General features: G+C 36.0%; 1 protein-coding gene across 7 annotated transcripts in view; it reads right to left on the bottom strand.

Moving 5' to 3' along the window:
- Window positions 1-22394, bottom strand: part of CEP126 (centrosomal protein 126) — a 62238-nt gene that overhangs the window by 18071 nt on the left and 21773 nt on the right. For 5 of the 7 annotated variants that reach the window (XM_010973317.3, XM_074372937.1, XM_074372935.1 and 2 more), the window contains exons 4-5: window positions 19246-19357; window positions 2451-2649 (exon numbers count right to left, since the gene is read on the bottom strand). In XM_010973317.3, the coding sequence (XP_010971619.2) occupies window positions 2451-2649; window positions 19246-19357 (311 nt within the window). Of the gene's footprint in view, window positions 1-2450; window positions 2650-2842; window positions 3045-3830; window positions 3932-19245; window positions 19358-22394 lie in introns of those variants that run through there. The other 2 variants (XM_010973323.3, XM_010973321.3) reach the window with 2 other exon arrangements.

The following is a 22394-nucleotide window of genomic DNA, read 5'->3' as shown; positions in this document are numbered from 1 at the left end:
AGTTTAGAAAATGATTCAGAGTTTGATGTTGCTAGCATTTAGCCCTGCTTGTCATATCCTTCAGCACTGTGGTGTCTTTTTAAAGAGAAGGTCGCTCAACCTGATTAGGCTCCTTCAATGCCTGTTGTTGGAACTGAGTTATTTTAATTGGTAATGATAAGGAAACTAGGCCTGGCGGGCTTTGTTTGAGATTGCACCTAATGAGATATAGAAATCTGGGTTAGAAGGTCCTTCTGGATATAACTGCGGTATCCATGGCTCTAAGATTTCCCTTTGCAGAAGCCTGTGGTGGCCTCATTTCCCAAAGCACATCAAAGGAAGTTCAGCAACTTTCGATTTCACTAAACTATACTTTTTTCCCTCAGAATTTTTCTTACCATTAAAAAATAAAACATTATGATCAGCTTTAAGATTTGCTTGTAAGTTACTGATAGAAACTGTCCTAGACTTATGCTTTGTGTTTTAGCTTTTTAAATCACCTTTATTGATATACTTATCTACAATAAAACGCACTCACTTTAAAAGTGTAGTTCAATAGGTTTTGACAAATTTATTCACCCATAACCATCATACTAAACTCTCCATCTGTTGAAAGTGCCCTCATGCCTCTTTGTAGTCAATACCTACCTACGACTAACAACCACTAATCTGTTTTCTGTCACCGTAGATCTGAATTTTCATCTGTTATCATTTTTATTCTGCCTGAAAAACTTTCGGGAGCATTTCTTACAGTGCAAATACTGGCGTAGTACCGTGGTGTTCAGTTGTTGTTTGAAAATGCCTATTTTGCCTTCACTTTAGAAGGACATTTTCACTGAGTATAGAATTCTAGGTTGGTAGATTTTTCCTTTCTCAGAGCTTTAAAAGTATTATTTCTCTGTCTTCTGGCTTGAAGTTAGTGTGGTGCACCTTATCTTTGTTCCACCTGCATTATATATATGTGTGTGTATGTATATATATTTTTTTCCTCTAGCTTAATTTAATTTTGATGTGCTTTTGTGAGGTGTGTGTGCACAGGCACATGGGTGCACACTTATCCTTCTTGGAGTTGAGCTTCCTGGGTTTGTGGACTTATAGTTCCATCACATTTGAAATACCTTCAGCTACTGCTTCTTTAAATATTCTCCCTCCCTTTGTGAGATTTTAATTAATTGCTAGATTTAGATACTGTCTCACAGGTCACTAACACTCTGCTATCTGTATTTTTTCCATCTTTTTTTCTCCCAATGCTTCAGTTTAGACGATTTCTGTCCACCGATCTTTTTGTCTGTAAAGTCCATCCAGTGTAATTTTAATCTCAGATAATGCATTTTTCATTGAGAAGTTCTATTTTGTTCTCATAAAAATGTCATTTTTCATTATGTTCATTTTTCTTTAATTCTTTGAAAAGATTTGTAAGTTATTTTGCATTCTTTTCTGATATTTTCTGATATCTGTCATTTATGTGCCTGATTATACTGACTAATTTTTCTCCTGGTTATGGGCCATACGGCTTTTTTCCCACATGTCTAGTAAGTCTGATTAATTGAGTGTTGGACATTGTGGGCACCACGTCATATGTTTAGACTGCAGTCTTCTTTAAGAGAGCGTCATGGGCTTTTTGGACAGCTAGTTGGGTTACCTGTGGATTCTTTTAGGCTTGTCCAGAGACTATGTCCAGGTAAAGGCCTATGTGATCACAGGGCTTACTTCATTTGTTTTCCTTTTTTTCAAGATCATATCTTATACTGCCTGTTCTCTAATGTCTAAAAACAATTGTTTCATGTATTTTATTCAGAATTATTCTTGTTTCTGACAGGAAAGGACTTCATCATAGCCAGAAGTATCCTGCTTCACTTCTCCAGCCTTGCCACAATTGGTTAGATACCGGATAAATTAGGCCATGGTTATGAATTTAATCTTGATACCAGCTACTAAGAATCTCATAAATGTGTGTAGTTACTCATAAAAAAAGAATGTGCATGAACATTTCAGGAAATTTAGTAGGAAATCCATACTCATTTGTGGGAAATAAAGTAAATGCCCTAGTGGAGATAGAATAGAAACACCTTTTCTAGCTAATTGTGCCATATTTTCATTAAGAACCTAATGTCCATATTTATTATAATATTAAGGTTGCTTTTTATAACCCAATCTCTAACAGTGATACTTACATTACATCATACTTTCAGATAGCTTTCACTTTTTTCAGAAAATAACATTCATAAAGCATGTTTTTCCAAACATAAGAGATGGGAAAGAAGAGTAAAGGAAGCGGAGAGAAAAATGGAGCAAAAGGCTAAAAAATACCAAAAGCGTACGTCGCTGGTGTCTGTGACGAGCTTGTGCTGATTCGTGCAGCACTGCTCCCTTGGCTAGTGGTGTGCATTTCCTTAGTGGAGAACACTGCAAAATGGGACAGGATTATTTCTAGATATTAAAGTATTAATAACATATTTAGAGTTTCATACTTGCAAACTGCTTAGATGATGATCTTCTAGGAGTTTCTGAGTTTCCTCCAGTTTAAGCTGAAATGCATCTTTGTTAGCAGTCAAGTTTGCCTTGCTGTTTTCCTTCATTTCTTTATCACAATTGATTTTGCATACGAGATGTTTCTGATGCTTGTGATCATTTTTTGACAATGATGAAGGTAAGGTATTATCTATAGTTCTGTGAACCATACATAAAAAATGTTTAGTACATTTAAATAAAGTAAACATACATATGACATATTTATGTAATATGTGATAGTGTGTGTCCAGATAATCACATATAAGGATATTGGAGAAATACATAGACATAACAGAATGGGAATTTAAGGGAGTCATTGGATGTGGGATCACAGTCCAATAAAGCACTCCACCTTCATGCAGGGATGCCCAATTATTCATGGCCTTGACTATGAAATCCTGCTCCTCTGTTGTTCGGGATGGACGTAGAAGGAATTTCTGTAGATGTGCAGAGTCAGTCCTCAGTCCTTCAAGAGCATTCCCATCTGGACAACAGTATGCTGCATTACCCTTAGTTCTGAGTTGACCTCATGACTAGTGGGTATTCCTGTAACTCTAATAGAGTTGATTGAAGAGTAAAGCAGATAGAAAATATAAAAAATGCTTGTCAGAGTAGGCCGGCATTTCCATCTTACTTTACTAGATTTGGGAGCCTGGATCTTTTTCCGTGGAGGAAAGTGTACTCATTTGTTTTCACTTGTATCACAAATATAACCATGGTTTTCATGCCACAGAAGGGGTACCTTTAATGAAGAGTCTATTTTTAGTATGTCAAAGTGCTGCCCCCAAGTTATCAGGGGATGACATCATCTTCTTTTAGAACTTTGCCTCTTCTGGAAACTTACAGCATGTTGTACATTTCAGTATATGTACAAAGTGAAAAGCAAAGAACAAAAGAAGATTTTTTTTGAGGGGTAGGATTGGGATGAAATATATCAAATAACTGACTATTGTTGCATTAAGGCCAGTATTGTGAATCCCAAGGGTATTTATCCCCAATTCATTCAAATTATTCCCAATTTAATGAGGATTAAGATGTTTTGGAAGGTGACACATGGCCACAGGTGACATATATCTATCTCCAATACCCATATATATCTTTATTTGGACAGACTGTAACAGTCAAAGTCAATGATGACTAGTTCCCTGACTATCCTTCTGTGACCACAGGGAGGTCAAGGAGAGTAGAAAGGTGTTTAACAAGGGTCCTGAACGCTGGGAGTGTGTTTCTCCCTCTTCTTTTAGGCTTCCTACTTTTACATATTCCTCCCCCTTCAGTCACCCTTCCCAAGTGAAATATTGCTAAATCTACAAAATATCTAATAAACTAAATTTATTTACCTTTAAAGTTGTCGTCTCTCAACTTTTTCTTCTCTATTTCTTTCTTCTCTACTCCACTTGCTTCTCTTCTCTTCTCTACTTTCTTCCCCCAGTGAGGAGGACTGAAGGAATGGATAGGAATAAAAGGAGATGGGGAGGTAGAAAGAGAGGAAGAGAGAAGCATGGGGGGAAAGGAAGAAGAAACCATAAAGGAAGAAGAAACAGGTGGAACTGGAGAAGCAAAATCTAAATTTGTGGGAGGCAAATATGGAGAGGGTGATGAATCCAAAGGAGAGGAAAAAAGAGGAACAGTCGAAGGAGGTAAGAATGGAGAGGCAGAAGGGGAGGGTGAAGAAGAGGAAAGAATGGATGAAGAGGAAGAAAACCGTACAGAAGATGGACGAGGGGATATGGAAGTAGGAGATGAAGACAAAGAAGAGGATGGAGAACGACAGGGAGGTGGATGGGAGAGAAATGATGTAGGCGGATGGTCTACAAAGGCTTGGGGCAGATTTGACAATGTTTTGGTTTGTGGAACAGATTGCTGGACTGACTGAGAAGGATCTAAGCTAGCAGGATGTTCAGGCAACGGAGTGACATAAGAAAGAGTGGGGGTTGGTTGATGAGGGGGATGATTGGATAAACAAGAAGGCTTCAAAACAGGGAGACCTTCCAAAGGGGCTGGGGAAACAACCAGTCGAGCTGGAAGGGAACGACGAACAAGCGCAGGCATTAGAGTGGTTGCGGTAGAATGCTGTGCTGGAAGGAAACGTTTGGGTCTGAAAGTTTTGTAAAATAACTTGCTGTGTGAGTCAGAATCAGGAATGACTGGCAGATCTTGAGGTGGGTGGGGTAAACGGTCAGGAGGGCCAGAAGGAATTGGGGCTAGCAGACATGGGAAACTGCTAGAAAAGCTGGGAGTGACTGGGGCTGGAGGACGAGGAAGATATTTGACTGGGGAGGACAGTAATGGGGCTGGTAGGAAGGTTCTGGGGAGAGTAGAGGGGACAGATGGATAGATAGGCAGGGTCTGAGGCTGGCGGGTGGGAGGAACAGTGGGATAGCTAGGAAGAATTTGGGAACGCTGGGATAGCAGGGGGGCTCGTAAAGGAGACTGCTGATCAGGTAAGTGGGGATCAGGTGTGGAGACAGCTGGACAAGCAGGAATGGATCTGCATAGGTGGGAAAGCATTTGGACAGGAAGTAGAGAGACAGCCTTATTAAGATGTTTTTTCTGGTTTATTGGGCTGCCTCTAGGCTTTCAATTCGTATTATTTTTTGTTCTGAGGATCCATGCATGATGTTCTTTTGATCAACCAGTGTCCTTTCACATGAGCTGAGAAATGTACATAGCTTATTCAGGTTCCCCTTTTCTCATTCCTTGCTCTTAAGAGTATTTTCGCCTCTCAGAAGTCTGACAGTCATACAGATAATGAGTATCGGCTAGAAAAATCTGGTTTAAAGTACTGTTACAAAGGGCAAATAGGGATTAAACAGATTGCTGTTCAGCTCTGGTCAGATTTCTCAGGGTAGCCTGTGGTTCAGGATCAGCTGTCTTACCACAGATACATGGATATTGGAGATAGATATCTAACAATATCATTTTAAAGTATAAAAACTTGATATGAGAAAAAAATAGTTTCTTTTACCCTACATCTACCAGAATGGTCAAGTATACTATCTTTGTGATAAGGATTTAGTTGAGATGGAAGGCTGACTACTTATATTTTTATTAGTCTTTTATTAATATTCTTATATCTCACTATTTCCTGAAGTATCTTCTATTTTCATATGTACATAGTCTCTGATCTTTCTTGAGGCTTAAGTATTGAATGCCCTCCATTTGTTCATACAATTTTTTTCTAATTTAGACTATCACATTACCAACATTTTAAATTATTTTTATCTACCACTAATATTTTCCACATTAGAACAATTGTCTGTAAGTACCGATATATCTTCCCGTCTTTGGAAGTTCCCTGTTTCTAGACATTACTTTATTCCTTAACACATTTTAGGTTTATATTGTAAAGCAGATGCATTTTTAATGTGACAATAGCTTAACAGTATTTGTAGCTTAATTATATTTTCAATAAACAGTACATATAAATATTTCGATTAACCTAATATCTGATCTTTAATATTTCAAGCTTGCATATTTCTAGTATAGCATTTTGTAGTTTACAAAGCATTTTCACATACATTATTTAATACTGTTAGTTATCTGTGGAGAGGAGTTCAACTTTTTAATAAGTAAACAATAGTGTTCTCTCAATAAACTATACACATTTGTTGTTTTCCAAATCACAAAGTTAATGTGTGTGTACATATAGAGATATCCTGAAGTCATAGTCATAATAGTATATTATAATAATAAACAAAAACTATGTATTCTAATTTAGCATGGAGGCCATTTCTCATAGAACAAACTTTATATAATGGTCCTAGCACAGTTTTGGTATAACACGAACCATTTGTTTGCTACAGGGAGATCAAAGGTGTCTGACACTTAATCTCTTCCAAGACTTTAAGGAACTGTACATTCACAGTGCAAAAGAGCTTTGTTAATTGAAAAACCTGGTAACACAAAGGATAATAACTAACACACAGAAAAAGAAAACTGACAGTAAAGAAAACCTGTACGTAAAAATGCACATTAGTTCTATACTAAATGATTTGGAATTTTTTTATCACTTTAAATTCTCCCAGAACCCTTACCCCGCCTCTAATTGTCATCTTCACTTTTGGGATAAACTGTTCCATAGAGTACTCTAAAATTATCCTGCATTCACTGCCTCAACATCTATTTGTTCCTTAACCTACTGCTATCTGGCTTCTATCTCTATCACTCCAATGTACTGCTTTTGCTAGCGATTAACTAATTGACTTAATTGCAAAAATTGACACTTTCTTGACCACTATCTTTCTCAACTTTAATTCCCTTGGTTTCCTTATCATCAAATGTTCCTGGTTATTTTCCAGCTTCTCTGGTTGTTCCTTCTTAGGGTCTTTCTTGAGCTCCTCCTTCTTTGCTTGGAAATGCTGGAATTTTTGAGAGTTATGTGATCCTCTGTTTTGCCTGTTTATCCATACTCTCTTGTGATCTTATACTGTCTGTGTGATCTTATTTGAACTTGTATGTGAGTGAAGGGTTAATAAAATCATTCTTCTCTGTGGATCAATTCAACTTTGGGTCAACTTTCTAATTCTGTTCACCTGGATTATTAGTTGGACTTGAACTGTGTTTCAGGCACATTTATTATGTAAAAAATGACCCTTCATTGAGAAACCATACCTGTACTGAGAGGTCTGTGAATAAATCATAGAACTCTGATAGGAAGTTATAGCTTTGTGTGTGGTCTTGTAATGGACATGCCTCTTGCATGGAAGCTATTCACGTGGAGCCATTACAGGAAATATTGGTTCCTGCTTGGAAAAGGGGATTTCCAACCCAGGGTGGCTGAATGCGCACCCATTATAATGTCATCACTTTGTGGGAAGAGGACGAATCCTTTGACTGTTTTGTGGCATGCCATGAGGATTCCTCCTGTTGAAGAATGTTGCCTGTTGACAGGCAATGTTTTATGTCTTTGAAGCCAAACATGGTCTCTTGTAGTCATGGGAGTCTGATTGTTTAGCTGGACCCAAGACCGCCACTGGGGGGTACTGAACCATGGCTTTAACTTCATCAATTCACTGGCAACTATCATATCTATATTCATGGCTCATATATCTTGCTAATGAGAAACGGGCTCCAGAATACCCCTTAAGTGTCTCAAATTCACAACTTATCATCATCCTTCCAGTTACTCCCTCTCTTAAACCTCTTTGTCCTCATAGTCTTTATTTTGATAGATGGTTTCAACTATCCGTTAACTGACCAAACTCAATCTCCAGTCACCTTTGATTTCTCCCAATCACCCTCCAGTTCTTAAACAGTTACCAAATCATGTTGATTCTACTTCCTAAATAGGTCTTAAAAAGTCGTTGTTTCCATAACTAAAGTACCATTTTATCTGATTTTCCCACGTCCAGTCTCACCCTACTCTTTCTCATTTTGGCAATATTCCCAAAATATAAATGTTTTATGCTCGCTGCAAATCTTTCAGCAACTGTTTTTAGGACAAACTCCTTAACAAGGCTCTTCATGCTTTAACCCATGGCTTCCTTTCCAAGCAACCTATATGCTCACACCCTCTCACTGTACACACTAGTCAAAATGAACTGCCTATTTTCAGTTCCCTTAATACAACATGTCCTTTACCTTCATTCCTTTTCATATACTACTTATTCCCTCTTTCTAGAGTTCCCTTTCAATGCTTCTTTCTAATAAATATATTTCTCATCGATTAAGTTTTGGGTCAAGTTTATACCCTCTGAGAAGTTTTCATTTATGCCGGAAATGTTTCTCCATTCAAAGTACTTACTGAATACCTCCAACATACATACCACTGAGCTAAGCACTATGGGGAACACTGCCTGTGTAAGATTCAGCCCTTGCTCTCTACAATATTACAATCTGGTTGGGAAACATAAGTACATATAAACACTGAGCAACAACATATAGAATCATGACTTTAAAATTTATGTCTATATGTCTTTGACCTTTCATTTCATCTTAGGTCAAATTGCTTTTATACACTTCTACTTGAATATTTCCTCCCTAAACTCAGAAGGCTCGAATGAAATTTAATAATATCTTGCCAAACTCGTACCCTTTCATTATGCTCTTTTTTATTTTCAAAGTCACCAAATTCCCTCAATTATCATGACACAAAATTTCAGCTCCTTGTGATTTTTTTTGTTCTCATTTTCTTTATTCCACCATACACCAAACTCATAACCTATTCTTTCCATGAAATATCTTTTCCTTCTATCTTTCTTTTCTACTTCACTACCACCCTCTTAACGTAAGTCCTCTTAAACTCATGGCTGGATACCTTTTGATTTTCCTACCCTATTACCTCCATACTTCAATTCTTTTTTTTTTTTTTTTTTAAACTCAAGGGACATTTTATTTGCTATGAAACCTATCACAATACTTTAATTTTTAAAATTAATTTAAAATGGAAGTATAGTTGATTTACAATATTGTGTTAAATTCAGTTGTACAGCACCTGAATTTTGCAGATTATACTCCACTATAGGTTATTACAAGATAATGGGTAGTTTCCTGTGCTATACAGTATGTCTTTGTTGCTTATGCACTTTATACATCGTAGTTCCTATCTGTTAATCCCACACCCCTAATTTGTCCCTCTCCTCTTCCCTCTCATCTTTGGTAACCACAAGTTTATTTCTTATATCTGTGTGTCTTTCTGTTTTGCTTGTGCATTCCTATGTATTATTTTTTAGATTCTACTGTAAGTGATATCATACAGTATTTGTCTTTCTCTGTCTGACTTTTTTCACTAAGAATTATATACTCCAGATTCACTCACATTGCTGCAAATGACCAAATTTCATTCTTTTTTATGGCTGAGTAATATTCCATCATGCATGTACGTATCACACACCATCTTAATCCAATCATCTGTTGATGGGAACTGGTATTGCTTCTCTATCTTGGCAACTGTAAATAACGATGCTATGAACATTGGGGTGCATATGTCTTTTTGAAATAGTGTTTTCATTTCTTTCAGATATATACCCAGAAGTGGAATTGCTAGATCATATGGTAGTTCTATTTTTAATTTTATGAGGAATCTCCATACTGTTTTCCATAATGGCTGCACCAAACTACATTTCCACCAACAGCGTATGAGGGTTCCCTTTTCTCCATACACTCTCTAGCATTTATCATTTGTGGACTTTTTAATGATGGCCATTCTGATCAGTGAGAGGTGATACCTCATTGTAGCTCTGATTTGCAGTTCTCTGATAATTAGTCATGTTGAGTATCTTTTTGTATGCCTGTTGGCCATTTATTTGTACGCCTTCTTTGGAAAAATGTCTATTCAGGTCTTATGCCTGTTTTTTGATTTTTCTTTTTTCTGTTGAGTTGTATAAGCTGTTTATATACTTTGGATATTAACCCCTTATTGGTCATATCATTTGCAAATATTTTCTCCCGTTCAATAGATTGTCTTCTGGTTTTGTTTATGGTTTCTTTTTCTGTGCGAAAGGTTTTAAGTTTAATTAGATCCCATTTGTTTTATTTTGCTTTTATTTCCTTTGCTTTAGGAGACAGATCCAAAAAAAATTGCTGTGATTTATGTCAAAGAGTGTTCTACCTGTGTTCTTTTCCGGAAGTTTTACAGTTTCCAGTCTTACATTTAGGTCTTTAATCCATTTTGAGTTTATTTTTGTATATAATATTAGAGAATGTTCTAGTTTCATTCCCTTACATGTAGCTGTCCAGTTTTCCCGGCACCACTTATTGAAGAGACTTTCTCCATAGTATATTCTTGTCTCTTCTGTCATAGGTTAACTGACCATAAGTGTGTGGGTTTATTTCTGGGCTCTCTGTTCTGTTCCACTGATCTATGTGTCTGTTCTTGTGCCAATATCATGCTGTTTTGATTACTGTAGTTTTGTAGTATAGTCTGAAGTCTGGGAGGGTTATACCTCCAGCTTTGTTCTTTTTCCTCAGGACTGCTTTGGCAATTTGGATCTTTTGTGGTTTCATATAAATTTTAAGATTATTTGTTCTAATTCTGTGAAAAATGTCTTGGATATTTTGATAGGGGTTGCATTAAGTCTGTAGATTGCTTTAGGTAGTATGGCCATTTTAATAATATTAATCCCTCCAATCTAAGAGCATGGCGTATCTTGCCATTTCTTTGAATCATCTTCAATTTCCTTCATCAGTGTTTTATAGTTTTCAGAGTGTATGTCTTTCACCTCCTTGGTTAAATTTATTCTTAGGTATTTTTTTTTTTTTGATGTGATTTTAAATTAGATCATTTACTTTCTCTTTCTGGTATTTCATTATTAGTGTACAGAAAGACAACAGATTTTTGTGTATTAATCTTGTATCTTAAAACATTGCTGAATTCATTTATTAGTTCTAACAGTTTTGGGGTGGAGGCTTTAAGTTCTCTCTATATAGTATCATGTCATCTGCAAATAGTGACAGTTTTACCTCTTCCCATCAAATTTAGATACCTTTTATTACTTTTTGTCTGATTGCTGTGGCTAGGATTTCCAATACTTTGTTAAACAGAAGCAGTGAAAGTGAGGATTCATATCCAGTTCCTGATTTTAAAGGATAACTTTCAGCTTTTCACAATTGAGTATAATGTTGGTGTGGGTCTGTTGTAAATGGCCTTTATTATATTGAGATATATTCTTTCTATCCACACTTTGATGAGAGTTTTTATCATGAATAGATGCTGAATTTTGTTAAATGTTTTTTCTGTTTCTATTGAGATGGTCATGTGACTTTTCTCCTTCCTTTTGTTCACATGGTGTATCCATTGATTTATCTGTGTATGTTCAAAGACCTTGTGGCCTTGGAATAAATCTAACTTCATCATGGTTTATGTCCTTTTCACATATTGTTGCATTTAGTTTGTTACTATTTTGTTGAAGATTTTTGCATCTATATTCATCAAAAATATTGGCCAGTAATTTTATCTTTTTGTAGCATCTTTGTCTGGTTTTGGTATCAGGTTAGTGTGGCCTCATAGAACGAATCGGGGAGTGTTCTGTCCTCTTCAAACTTTTGGAACAGTTTGATTAGGACAGGTATTAGTTTTTCTTTATATGTTTGGTATAATTCCCCTGTGAAGCTGTTGGGTCCTGGACTTTTGTTTGCTGGGAGTTTCTTTTATTGTAAATTCAATTTTAGTTCTAGTGATTGGTCTGTTGAAATTGTCTGTTTCTTCTTGACTCAGTCTTGGCAGGCTGTATGTTTCTAGAAATTCATCCATTTCTTCTAGGTTGTCCAATTTGTTGGCATATAACTATTTACAGTATTCTTTTATGATTTTTTGATCTCTGATATTAATTGTTATTTCTCCTCATTCTTCTTTTTTTTATTTGGGTCCTCTTTCTTTTCTTCCTGGCAAGCCTGGCTGAAAGTTTGTCAATTTTATCTTTTCAAAAACACAGCTCTTGGCTTCATTTATTGGTTTTCCTTTTTTTTCTCTCCTAGGAAATGCTTTCTTTTTTAAAAAATTAAAGTATAGTTTGATTTATAATATTCTGTTAGTTTCAGGTATAAAGTGATTCAGATATATATAGTATATATATATATAAATATATATATATATATATATATATATATATATATATATATATATATATATATATATATATAAAGAGAGATATCAGATTATTTCTCTTGTAGATTATTACAAGATACTGAATATAGTTCCCTGTGCTATACAGTAAATCCTTATTGATTATCTATTTTATGTATAGTAGTTTGTATTGTTAATCCCATACTCCTAATTTATCCCCCAACTCCCTTTCCCCTTTGATAATCATGTTTGTTTTCTATGTTTGTGGGTCAGTTTCTGTTTTGTATATAGATTTATTTGCATTATTTTTCAGATTCCACATGTGATATCACTATTTTCTTCTTCTGCTTACTTTGGGCTTGCTTTGTTCTTTTTCTAATTCTTTTAGTGATAGGTTAGGTTGTTTGAGATTTTTCTAATTTCTTGAGGAAGGCTTGTATTGCTATGAACTTCCTTCTTAGAACTGCTTTTGCTGTATCCCATAGATTTTGGAAAGTTGTGTTTCCATTTTCATTTGTTTCAAAGTATTTTGATTTCCTCCTTGACTTCATCATTTGGCCCATTGGTATTTTTTAGTGGCATGTTGTTTAGTTTCCATGTGTCTGTTCTCTTCTGTTTTTCTTTCTGTAGTTGATTTCTTATTTCTTACCACTGAAGTTGGAAAAAAATGCCTGCTATAATTTCTATTCTCTTACATTTGTTGAGGCTTGTTTTGTGGCCTAGTATGTGATCTATCTTGGAGAGCATTCCATGTGCTCTTGAAAAGAATGCATATTCTGCTATTTTTGGATGGAATGTTCTGCAGACATCAATTAAGTACAACTAGTCTTATTGTGTCTTTTAGGACCACTGTTGCCCTATTGATTTGCTTACTGGATGATCTGTCTACTGATGTCAGTGGAGTGTTAAAATCTCCTACAATTACTATATTATTGTCAATTTCTCCATTTATGTCTGGTAGCATTTGCTTTATATGTTTAGATGCTCCTGTACTGGGTGTGTATATGTTAAAGAGTGTATATCCTCTTCTTGTATTGATCCCTTTACCATTATATAATGCTTTTCTTTGTCTTTCACTATGCCCTTTGTTTTAAAGTCTATTCTGTCTTTATTGTTTTAAAGTCTATTCTGTCTTTATGAGTTTGTTTTAAAGTCTATTCTGTCTTTATGAGTATTGCTACCCCTGCTTTCTTGTCATTTCCTCTTGCATGAAATATCTCTTTCTATTCCTTCATTTTCAGTCTGTGTGTCTTTTGCCTTGAAGTGAGTCTCTTGCAGCAGCATATTGAAGTGTCTTTTTTTTTTTAAATCAAATCCGCTACCCTATGTCTTTTGATCAAAGAATTTAGTCCATTGATACTTAAAATAATTACTGATAGGTATGTACTTACTGACATTTTATTACTTGTTTTCCAGTTGTTTTTATAGTTTTTCTCTGTTCATTTATTCTTTTTGTTTCTCCTGTTGTAGTTTGATGACTTTCTTTTTGTAGTATGCTTGTGTTCCTTTCTTTTTTTGTTGTTGTGTATCTGTTGTAGGTTTTTGATTTGTGGTTACCATGGGGTTCATATATGTTAACCCACAATTATATCTACTAGCTTTAAACTCACAGTCATTTAAGTTCAGACACACTCTAAAAGATCTACATTTTTTGCTCTCTTCCCCTACATTTTGTTTTTTTTATGTAATTTTTACATCTTTATGTATCTCCCTTAACTGTTTACTGTAGATATAGTTGCTTTTACGACTTCTTATGTATTGGTTTACATAAGTGATCTTCAATCACTACTGTGTATTTGTCTTTCCTATTGGGATTTCCCTTTTCCTATAGATTCTTACTTGTTTTCCATTTTGAGAAGACCCTTCAACATTTCTTTTAGGGTAGATAAATTTTCTTTCCTAATTCAGTTAGCATTTTTTGACCAACGTTTTGAATCCATTGTCTGGTAGACTGATTATCTCTGTTTAATTATTTACTTTTTCAGTAGTTTTCTCTTGCTCTTTAAGTTGAGAGTAGTTCCTGTGCATTGCTGAATTCTTTTAGTTTTTGCTTGTCTGAGAAGTTCTTTATCTCACCTTCTATTTTAAATGATAACCTTGCTGGGTAGGGTATCTTAGGTTGCAGGTTCTTCATTTCCAGCACTTTGAACACATCATGCCACACCCTTCTGGCCTGCAAAGTTTCTGCAGAGAAATCAGCTGATGGCCTTATGGGGATTCCCTTGTATGTGACACTTTGTTTTCCTCTTGCTGCCTTTAGAATTTATTACCTTTAATTTTGCCACTTAAATTATGATATATCCTGTTGTGGGTCTGTTTGGGTTCATTGTATTTGGGACCTTCTCTGATTCCTGTACCTGGATATCTGTTTCCTTCTTTAGGTTTGGGAAGTTTTCAGCCATAACTTCTTCAAATACATTTTCAATCTCCTTCTCTGTTCTTTTCAATTCCCTTCTCTCTCCTGCTTTGGGAACCCCTATAATGTGAATGATGGCACATTTTATGTTATCCTGTAGATCTTGTATTTTTGTTGTAATTTCATTTTTCACATTTTTCTTTCTGTCTGCTGTTCTGATTGGGTGATTTCCATTATTCTATTTTCCAGATCACTTATGTGTTCTGTGTCATTTAGTCTGTTATTCATTGCTTCTAGAGTGCTTTGTGTCTCAGATATCGAATTATCTATTTTGATTATATTTTCTAGTTCCTTGTTAAAATGATCTGTGCTTAGATAAATTTTCTTTCCTAATCCAGTTAGCATTTTTTGACCAACGTTTTGAATCCATTGTCTGGTAGACCGATTATGTCCGTTTAATTATTTACTTTCTCAGTAGTTTTCTCTTGCTCTTTCAGTTGAGAGTAGTTCCCCTGCATTTTCATTTTACTTAATTTTCTCTGAATCTATGAATTAAGGTGAAGCAGTTACTTACTGCGGTCTTGAAGGGGTGTTCTTATGTAGGACTGTCCCTCTGTAGACTGCATGTACCCAGTGTCTTTTGTTGGAGGGCTGGATTTGATGTGGATGCCAATTATGTCTTTTCTCAGAGTATGCTGACTGCTATCACCTTGGTAGGAGGTACAGCTGGTGATGGAGGAACTGCACAGGGTGTGAGGCAATACTTCCTTTCTGCTCACTGCCCTGTCAGGGATAAGGTCTGCTCCTAAGTTGCTGGAGCAGAAGCCCTGAGGGTTGGGCTTGCGCTGGTTCTGCTCCCTTTAAGTATGTATTTTTCCTTCTCCCCACACTAAGGCTTTTGCCCCAATGGAGGGGAGTGCTGAAGCAAGTGAGGCTTATGTGCTTACAGAGGTCTAATGTGCTGCCTACATAGGCATCTGTGGCTCTGCTCAGATGCAGCCCAAGGTCATGTCTTTTCCCCTGTGTTGGTTGCCCCAGATCTAGTGCTAGGCTGTGGTGTGGAGTGGTGGGGCTGGAACATTCACTCACCTGGGACTAGGGAGTGTGGCATGTTGGTTACGGGAGTTCAAGCAGCTGCACTGCCATCAGAAGTCTGGGCTACTTCTGGGGTTCTGTTTGAGTAAGTACCAACAATGGACAACACTCTACCTGGACCAAACCCCGGGCATCTGGATTGACTTTGTGTCCCCAGATTGGGTATTCTTCCTGGTCCTGACTACCCTAGATCCAGTGCCAAGTTGTGGCTTGCAGTGAGTGGGGCCAGACATTCACTTGGTTCAGATTGTGGAGCACGGTAAGGCAGCAGCTGCTAGGGCAGCCCTCTCTCTGCCCTGTCTGGTGGCTAGCTAGCACCCTCACACTCCTCATGGGTGGAGTCTTGGCTTCTCCAGCCTTTCTGCCTGTCCCAGCAGTTCCCCAAGCAGCCACAGATGCTTGTCTCCCATGGGTAGGACCCCAGGATTGGGATGCCTAGTCTGTGACTTGACTAGCTCACTCCACAGGGTGTCTGCCCACGTGATCTCCCTTTTCCCCTTAGTCTCCTCCGAAGGGCACAGTTCCCTACCCCTTTCTTCCCATCCTACCCAATCATGTGTATATCTTTCTTACAGCCTTGGTTGTATGGGAATCCTTCTGCCAGTTTCTAGTTAGTTTTCCATGACAAGTTTTCCACACGTGGATGTATTTTTGAATTGATTGGTGGGAGAGGTGAGGTCATGTCCTCTTACTCTGCCATCTTGATTTCCCTCCTTCCATATTCCTATTTTTATACTGCTATTTGATTAACATTCTTAAACTCTTATTTGTCACTTCTCTGCTGTGGAAAGGCATTTTCATTCTTTCTTCTCTCTCATTCTTTCCTCCTAACTACTCAAAATATTTTTTATTCTTTATCAGATCTATCCTTTTCTCACTATACAAAATAGTACTATTCTAGTTTAGATAGTAGTGATCCATCCCTTGGATTATCCCATTAATTTTCTCTGGTCTCCTTGCTTACAATTTCTCTCCACCCTTTTTATTTTCCAACATTCATACCAATTATCTTTCAATAATAATAAAGAGGATTATATCACTCCCTGCTCAAAAACCTCCATTGGTTCTCTACTAATTACAGGATAAAGCTAAAACTTCCTAGTTAGACATATAAGCATTTCACATCTGATCTCAAGTTACATTTCTAGATAATATCCTGTCCTACCAGCAACACAGCTATAGTCCTGCTACTTTGAACAAGTTCATTTCCTTAGGTGTCTATACTTTACACATGCCTAAAATCAACCTATGCTTCTTTAGTAGATAATTCATACTCATCCTTTATGTTTTCTCTTCAACTTTAAATTTTATACTTCTTTATCACTTTGCTAGTATTTCTGTAACCACCCCTAGTTACGTGGTATTACTTGGGTCTTAATATGTAACTACCAGTACACAGTATTATAATGTACCTGCACACACTTTTTGGGCTGAGGATTATATCTCATTCATATGTATAACCCTTGCTAATCAGCATCTAGCACACGATAGGTACTTAAGACATTTCACATTTTGATTCTCCTCTACCTTTCTAGACTGAAATTCTAGACATTTTGACATCCATATTTGAACATGATTAATATTTCTTCTGTCTCATGGGAAAAAGTCGTATCTTGGCCAGATATCTCCTATGGTTACTGTTCTATCACTCTTTTCCTTTCACAGCCAAGCTATTCTTGATATCTTTATGTTCTTGCTCTCCATTTCTCTCCAACTCATTGTAATCTCTTCTCTGTCCCTATCCCTCCACTGAAACTGCTCTGACAAAAGTTGTCATTGTGACCTTTTCTGTTGTGAAATACAGTGGACACATTGCCTCTAAGCTGGATATTCTCTCTTTGCCCATCCAGATTCACTTTTCACACTTTTCCACTTGTCTCTGCTTGGCAGAGACTGAATGATCCCTTGCCTTTTGATTTATGGCAGAGTTTGAGCAATGAAAGGCACTAGCAAGAGATGAGAGAGTACCAGAAGAGAGAGGTTTTTGCTAATTATTCCTCTGGCTTCCTCTCTGCTGGGCTTGGTTTAGCAGTGGCAGTGTTCCTCCACCTATGACCGCAGGTCCTGTCTAGTAGCCCTCCTGTATAGCAGCCCTCCTGTATAGCCACAGCTCTTTTCAGTTCAGATCTGTGGTGGTAATATTGACTTTCTTGTCAGTTCTAGGGTGCTTTGCCATCCCTTTTTGGCTACTTTACTAACCACTTTTTAGTCACTCCTTTTAAATGTCACATGTTTTCTGCCAGTGTCCTGAATGATACAACTTTTTATGTTGCTGATTCCTCAGAAGACATTCGATCTCTATTACACTGCTTTTTTGTCCCCACGAAACTCTGTATTCTTTAGTTCCACCTTCTCTCTGTATATAGTCCTATATCAACCATTCTGTAGGTTTCTCCATTTCTCACTTCCTTAAATGTTGCTATTCTTTAGTGTTCTATCCTAGTCCTGTTGTCACAATCTCCATGACTGAGCTCATCCATTGTTTTGGCTTCAAATATCGTAAGCCTAGATGTTTCTCTTGAGCTCTAAATTCATGTAATTTCAATTACATACATTGAAATAACCTCCTGTTCTGTCTGCTTTCAATCTATTATCCACACTTGTTCACAATAGATTGGAATGATATGTTAAAAAAGAAAAGTTTATCTTATCACCCATCTGCTTAAAATCTTTCATTGACCCCTCTCCAGCTCTCAGGATAAACTTTATATTCTTTAGCATGCAGGTGCATTTTCCTCTCCAATCTCACATCTAGTGAAGCTATTTTTATTATTCAGTTATACTCTTACTCCTAGAATGAGTCACTCCTGTTACTCTTGGCCTTTCAACATGCTCATCTCTCTATCTGGAATATCATCTACCCACTTGTTTCATGATTAACTCCTATTTTTTTCAAAGCTTTTCTGAAGAGTCTTCCATACCATGAAGTCTTTCTTGAACTATAATAAAGACTGAGAGAATGAATTTAATTGTTCTTAACTCTGACCAAGGGAACTATCTGCCGTAGGTATTCTAAAAATGGAGGTACTTTAGTAAATAACATTCCACACAGGTAAAATATTAGCATAATTTATGTATGAATTGTAGATATCTTTATATAAAAAATTAAGTACTATTATCATTACTCATTTGATACTATTCCATACTTTTTGAAGCATTATTTCACCTCTCTCCTAGATTATACTCTAGGGATCATATTTTAGAATATTACACTTCTCCATATTCCTTTACAATGCCTGATCTAATATACACACAGTAGGTTCAAGAAACATTTATAATAAATAAATTAAAAATATAGGATGTTAGAAGATACTCTGTGGTTGGCTGCTTCATCCTATTGCTTCAAGATGATTCATTTAAACTAACCTAGAGAGGAACCAGGAGTTACTGTAGCTTTTTAAAGATATCCAGGAAAGATTTTCAGTGAGAAAAAACCCATTTCTACCATGAAGTTGCTCCTTTTATCTAACTTTGTCTCACTACAAGTCAATACAGTTGTTTCCTCTCAGTAAAGACGAATAACCAGTATCAACATTTTTAAGTGGTTTTGATGATAGTTTCCATAGAAAATTAGTCAGCAAGGGCAGCGTTGTAATAAAAAGACAATAAATTAACATTTTTACTTACTCTTGAAGCAATTTATATTCCACTCTACTTCAATACAGTGTGAAAATAAAATGGTAAATTTTTAAACAGAGGTGAAGAGTAAATCATGAAAAGGCCTAAAAGCTCAGTAACTAGAGAGCTATTTAATTACCAAATATTAATAACTATATAATGATAAACATAAGTTACTTACCTCCAGTTTATTATTGGTCTGTGGGAAGAGGGAAGGTTTACTTCTGGTTTTAAGTCGGATTCCTGAATTTGTTTGAGGGCCTCTTCTAATGGAGGAACTGGTTTTTGAAAAACTAAGAGAACAATAAAGATCAAGTAGTTCAGAATCACTTTGTCTTCAACAATCTCTTTATATATAATTTAATTGGTCAGTGATAAAATAACATTTCCAAAAAATATTTTTTAGAATAGTGTAAAGATTTTAAATTTAAACATCCAATTCCCCAGTGAGAAACAGTTACCTCAAAATTCTCATCACCAATTTAAGAATATTTATCTGGCAAAACAAAACTGAAAAATGTCCAGGCTTTTCGGTCTGGCATGCAAACTCCATTATATCTGATCGCACAGTCTCATAAATTTCTGACAGTTTATAAACATTCTCATGAAGAAAAGGGGAAGACATGAAAATACCTGTTAACATTTATTAAACACTTACTCAAAAGATATTATTTTAAAACACGTATAGTATTATAATACTTATAGTATTAACTAATTTAATTCTCACTAAGGCCTATGAGGCAGAACTTATTTGAATCTCCTTTTGCAACTGAGGCATAGAGAAGCTAAGTAACTTGCTGAAGGTCATAAATTACATGGACACTCATGAACATACCATTCTGCGCTACCTCTAATCTAACCCTCCCTTCTGTACGTACCCAGTTTCCCAAAACTTCCAATGTATACTTTGGTACACAGCTTCTTGTTCAATTTGAAACATAGTTGCTTTTTAAAGCCTACTGCTTCTCCTGCAGCATACTACAAACAACTCAAGGAGGTAGAGCAGGTGACTTTCTAGCTCTCCAGTGACACTGCCAAACTGTCTTTCCTCCTTTCTCCTTAAGAAACCCATGTGTCATCAGATTTTTCCACTATTAATTTGTTATTTACCTTAAAGTAAAACCAGTAATATTAATATGTACCATTAGTTCAAACTTGAGCTCTAGAGTGAAAGGGTGACTGCATAATATACTAGTGAAAAATGCATAGTTATGGGATGGTTTGCTGGATATTCTAATCATAAAGGACCAATACTCTCAAGGCAGATATTACCAAGCTTTAGATTTTAATTGTTTTTCTAATTAGCATACTCAATGTCCAAAACAGTTTTTTATTGGTTAAACTAATGGCCAGTTGCATAACCTGATAAATGTTAAAGATGGGCTTTCTTTGTTGAAATTAAAGGTATTCAAGACATGTGGACTTTCCTAAACATATTTTAATCGCTCCCTACCTTGCATGAACAGAGAATAAGAATCTAGGAAAGTCTATACCCCTTACCCTTATGGATGGCATTGGGGTTTGACCTCTAATTAGTTTTGGATCCAGCTATTAATACAGTAACGTTTCTGATTGCCCAATGCCAGAAGGCACATAATTTTGCCTTTGGAATGTGACTGTGTAAGTCTGAATGGACCTTTCATATAAGGTATAGTCAGAGCACCTAAAAAGACAGAGTTGGAACTTATTCAGCTTAGTGAACTAGCTGCACCAATTGTTTTGTGCGTGCTTTGCTAATAAATGTTTAGTTGTGCTAGATTATAGTCTGAAACTTGCTTTTATTAACACTCATCACTTGTTGTCTATCAAAGAGAACTTAAAAACTACCTTTACAACTAACTTAGGTCAATTTACAAACACCCATTACTGCTTCTTGTTGCTGTTAACTAATGCTCTCCTAGTCACTACCTCTCACTCGGTGAAAATTTAAGCCTACATTTTTTGAGTACTTACTGTGTATTAGGGCTTTGTTATTTCATTTAGGAGCCTCCTTTCAGTTCTTTTGCTCTAATATTCTCACTCCAATGACTCTCTGACTCTACACATTTTCTGACCTCACTGAAACTGCCTATCCCTTCTTTGTAGCAAGGGGAGGCCTCAGCTATCATGCAAATCAGGTGAACCTTTGGTTTATCTTTCATAATTTGGGAATAAACTAACAGATGATTAAATAAATAGTTGTTTTTCATAGCTTTGTTGTTGCTCTTCATTCATGGCATTAAATTTTCTTAAAATACTAATTTTATATTTTGTATAGGTAATATATTCATATTTAAAAATCAAAAAATTACAAACATATTTGGAAGTCTTGCTCTTATTGGTCATTTGTGTATTCGTTCACTGCTAATGTAAATACAAACATATACAGACATATTCTATTTATAAATATTGAAGTATAGTCCACACTATATTAGTTTCAGATGTGCAATACAGATAGTCAATATTTTTATAGATTATACTCCATTTAAATTTATTAAAAATAATGACTATATTTCCCTGTGCTGTAAAATACATCCTTATTGCTTACTGTTTTATACATTATAGTTGGTATCTTTTACTCCTATACCCCTATTTGCCCCACCCCCTTCACTCCTGACACTCGTAACTACTAGTTTGTTCTCTGTATCTGTAAGTCTGTTTCTGTTTTGTTATATATATATATATATAAATATATTCATTTGTTTTATTTTTTAGATTTTCACATATAAGTGATAACAGAGATTGGTTGTCTTTCTCCATCTGACTTATTTCACACTAAGCATAATACTCTCTAGGTCCATCCATGTTGCAAATGGCAGAATTCCATTCTTTTTTGGTCTAAGTAATATTCCATTGTGTATATAGATTTTAAATGGGATTGTTTACTTGCTGTCTCTTCCTGATACTTTATTATTAGCATATAGAAATGCAACAGATTTCTGTATACTTTCTCCCATATTGCAACTTTACTGAATTAATTTATTAGTTCTAATAATTTTGGGGTGGAGATTTTAGGGTTTTCTATATTGGATCATGTCACCTGCAAATAGTGACAGCTCTACTTCTTCCCTTCTAATTTGGATGCTTTATGTTTCTTCTTTGTGTCTGATTGTTGTGGCTAGGACTTGCAACACTATGTGAAGCAGAAGTGGTGAGAGTGGGCATTCTTGTGTTGTTCCTGATTTTATACAAAAACTTTCAGCTTTTCACTGTTGAGTATAATGTTAGCTATGGGGCTGCCATAAATGGCCTTTTTATGTTGAGATATGTTCCCTCTCTACCAACTTTGATTCAAGTTTTTATCATGAATAGATGTTATATTTTCTTAAATGCCTTTTTTGCATCTATTGA

Source organism: Camelus bactrianus, chromosome 10 (genome assembly GCF_048773025.1).
Source record: "Camelus bactrianus isolate YW-2024 breed Bactrian camel chromosome 10, ASM4877302v1, whole genome shotgun sequence".
In the NCBI taxonomy this organism is placed as follows: Eukaryota; Metazoa; Chordata; class Mammalia; order Artiodactyla; family Camelidae; genus Camelus; species Camelus bactrianus.
Note: the sequence above shows the minus strand (reverse complement) of the source record. Positions and strands in the feature narration are given on the sequence as shown.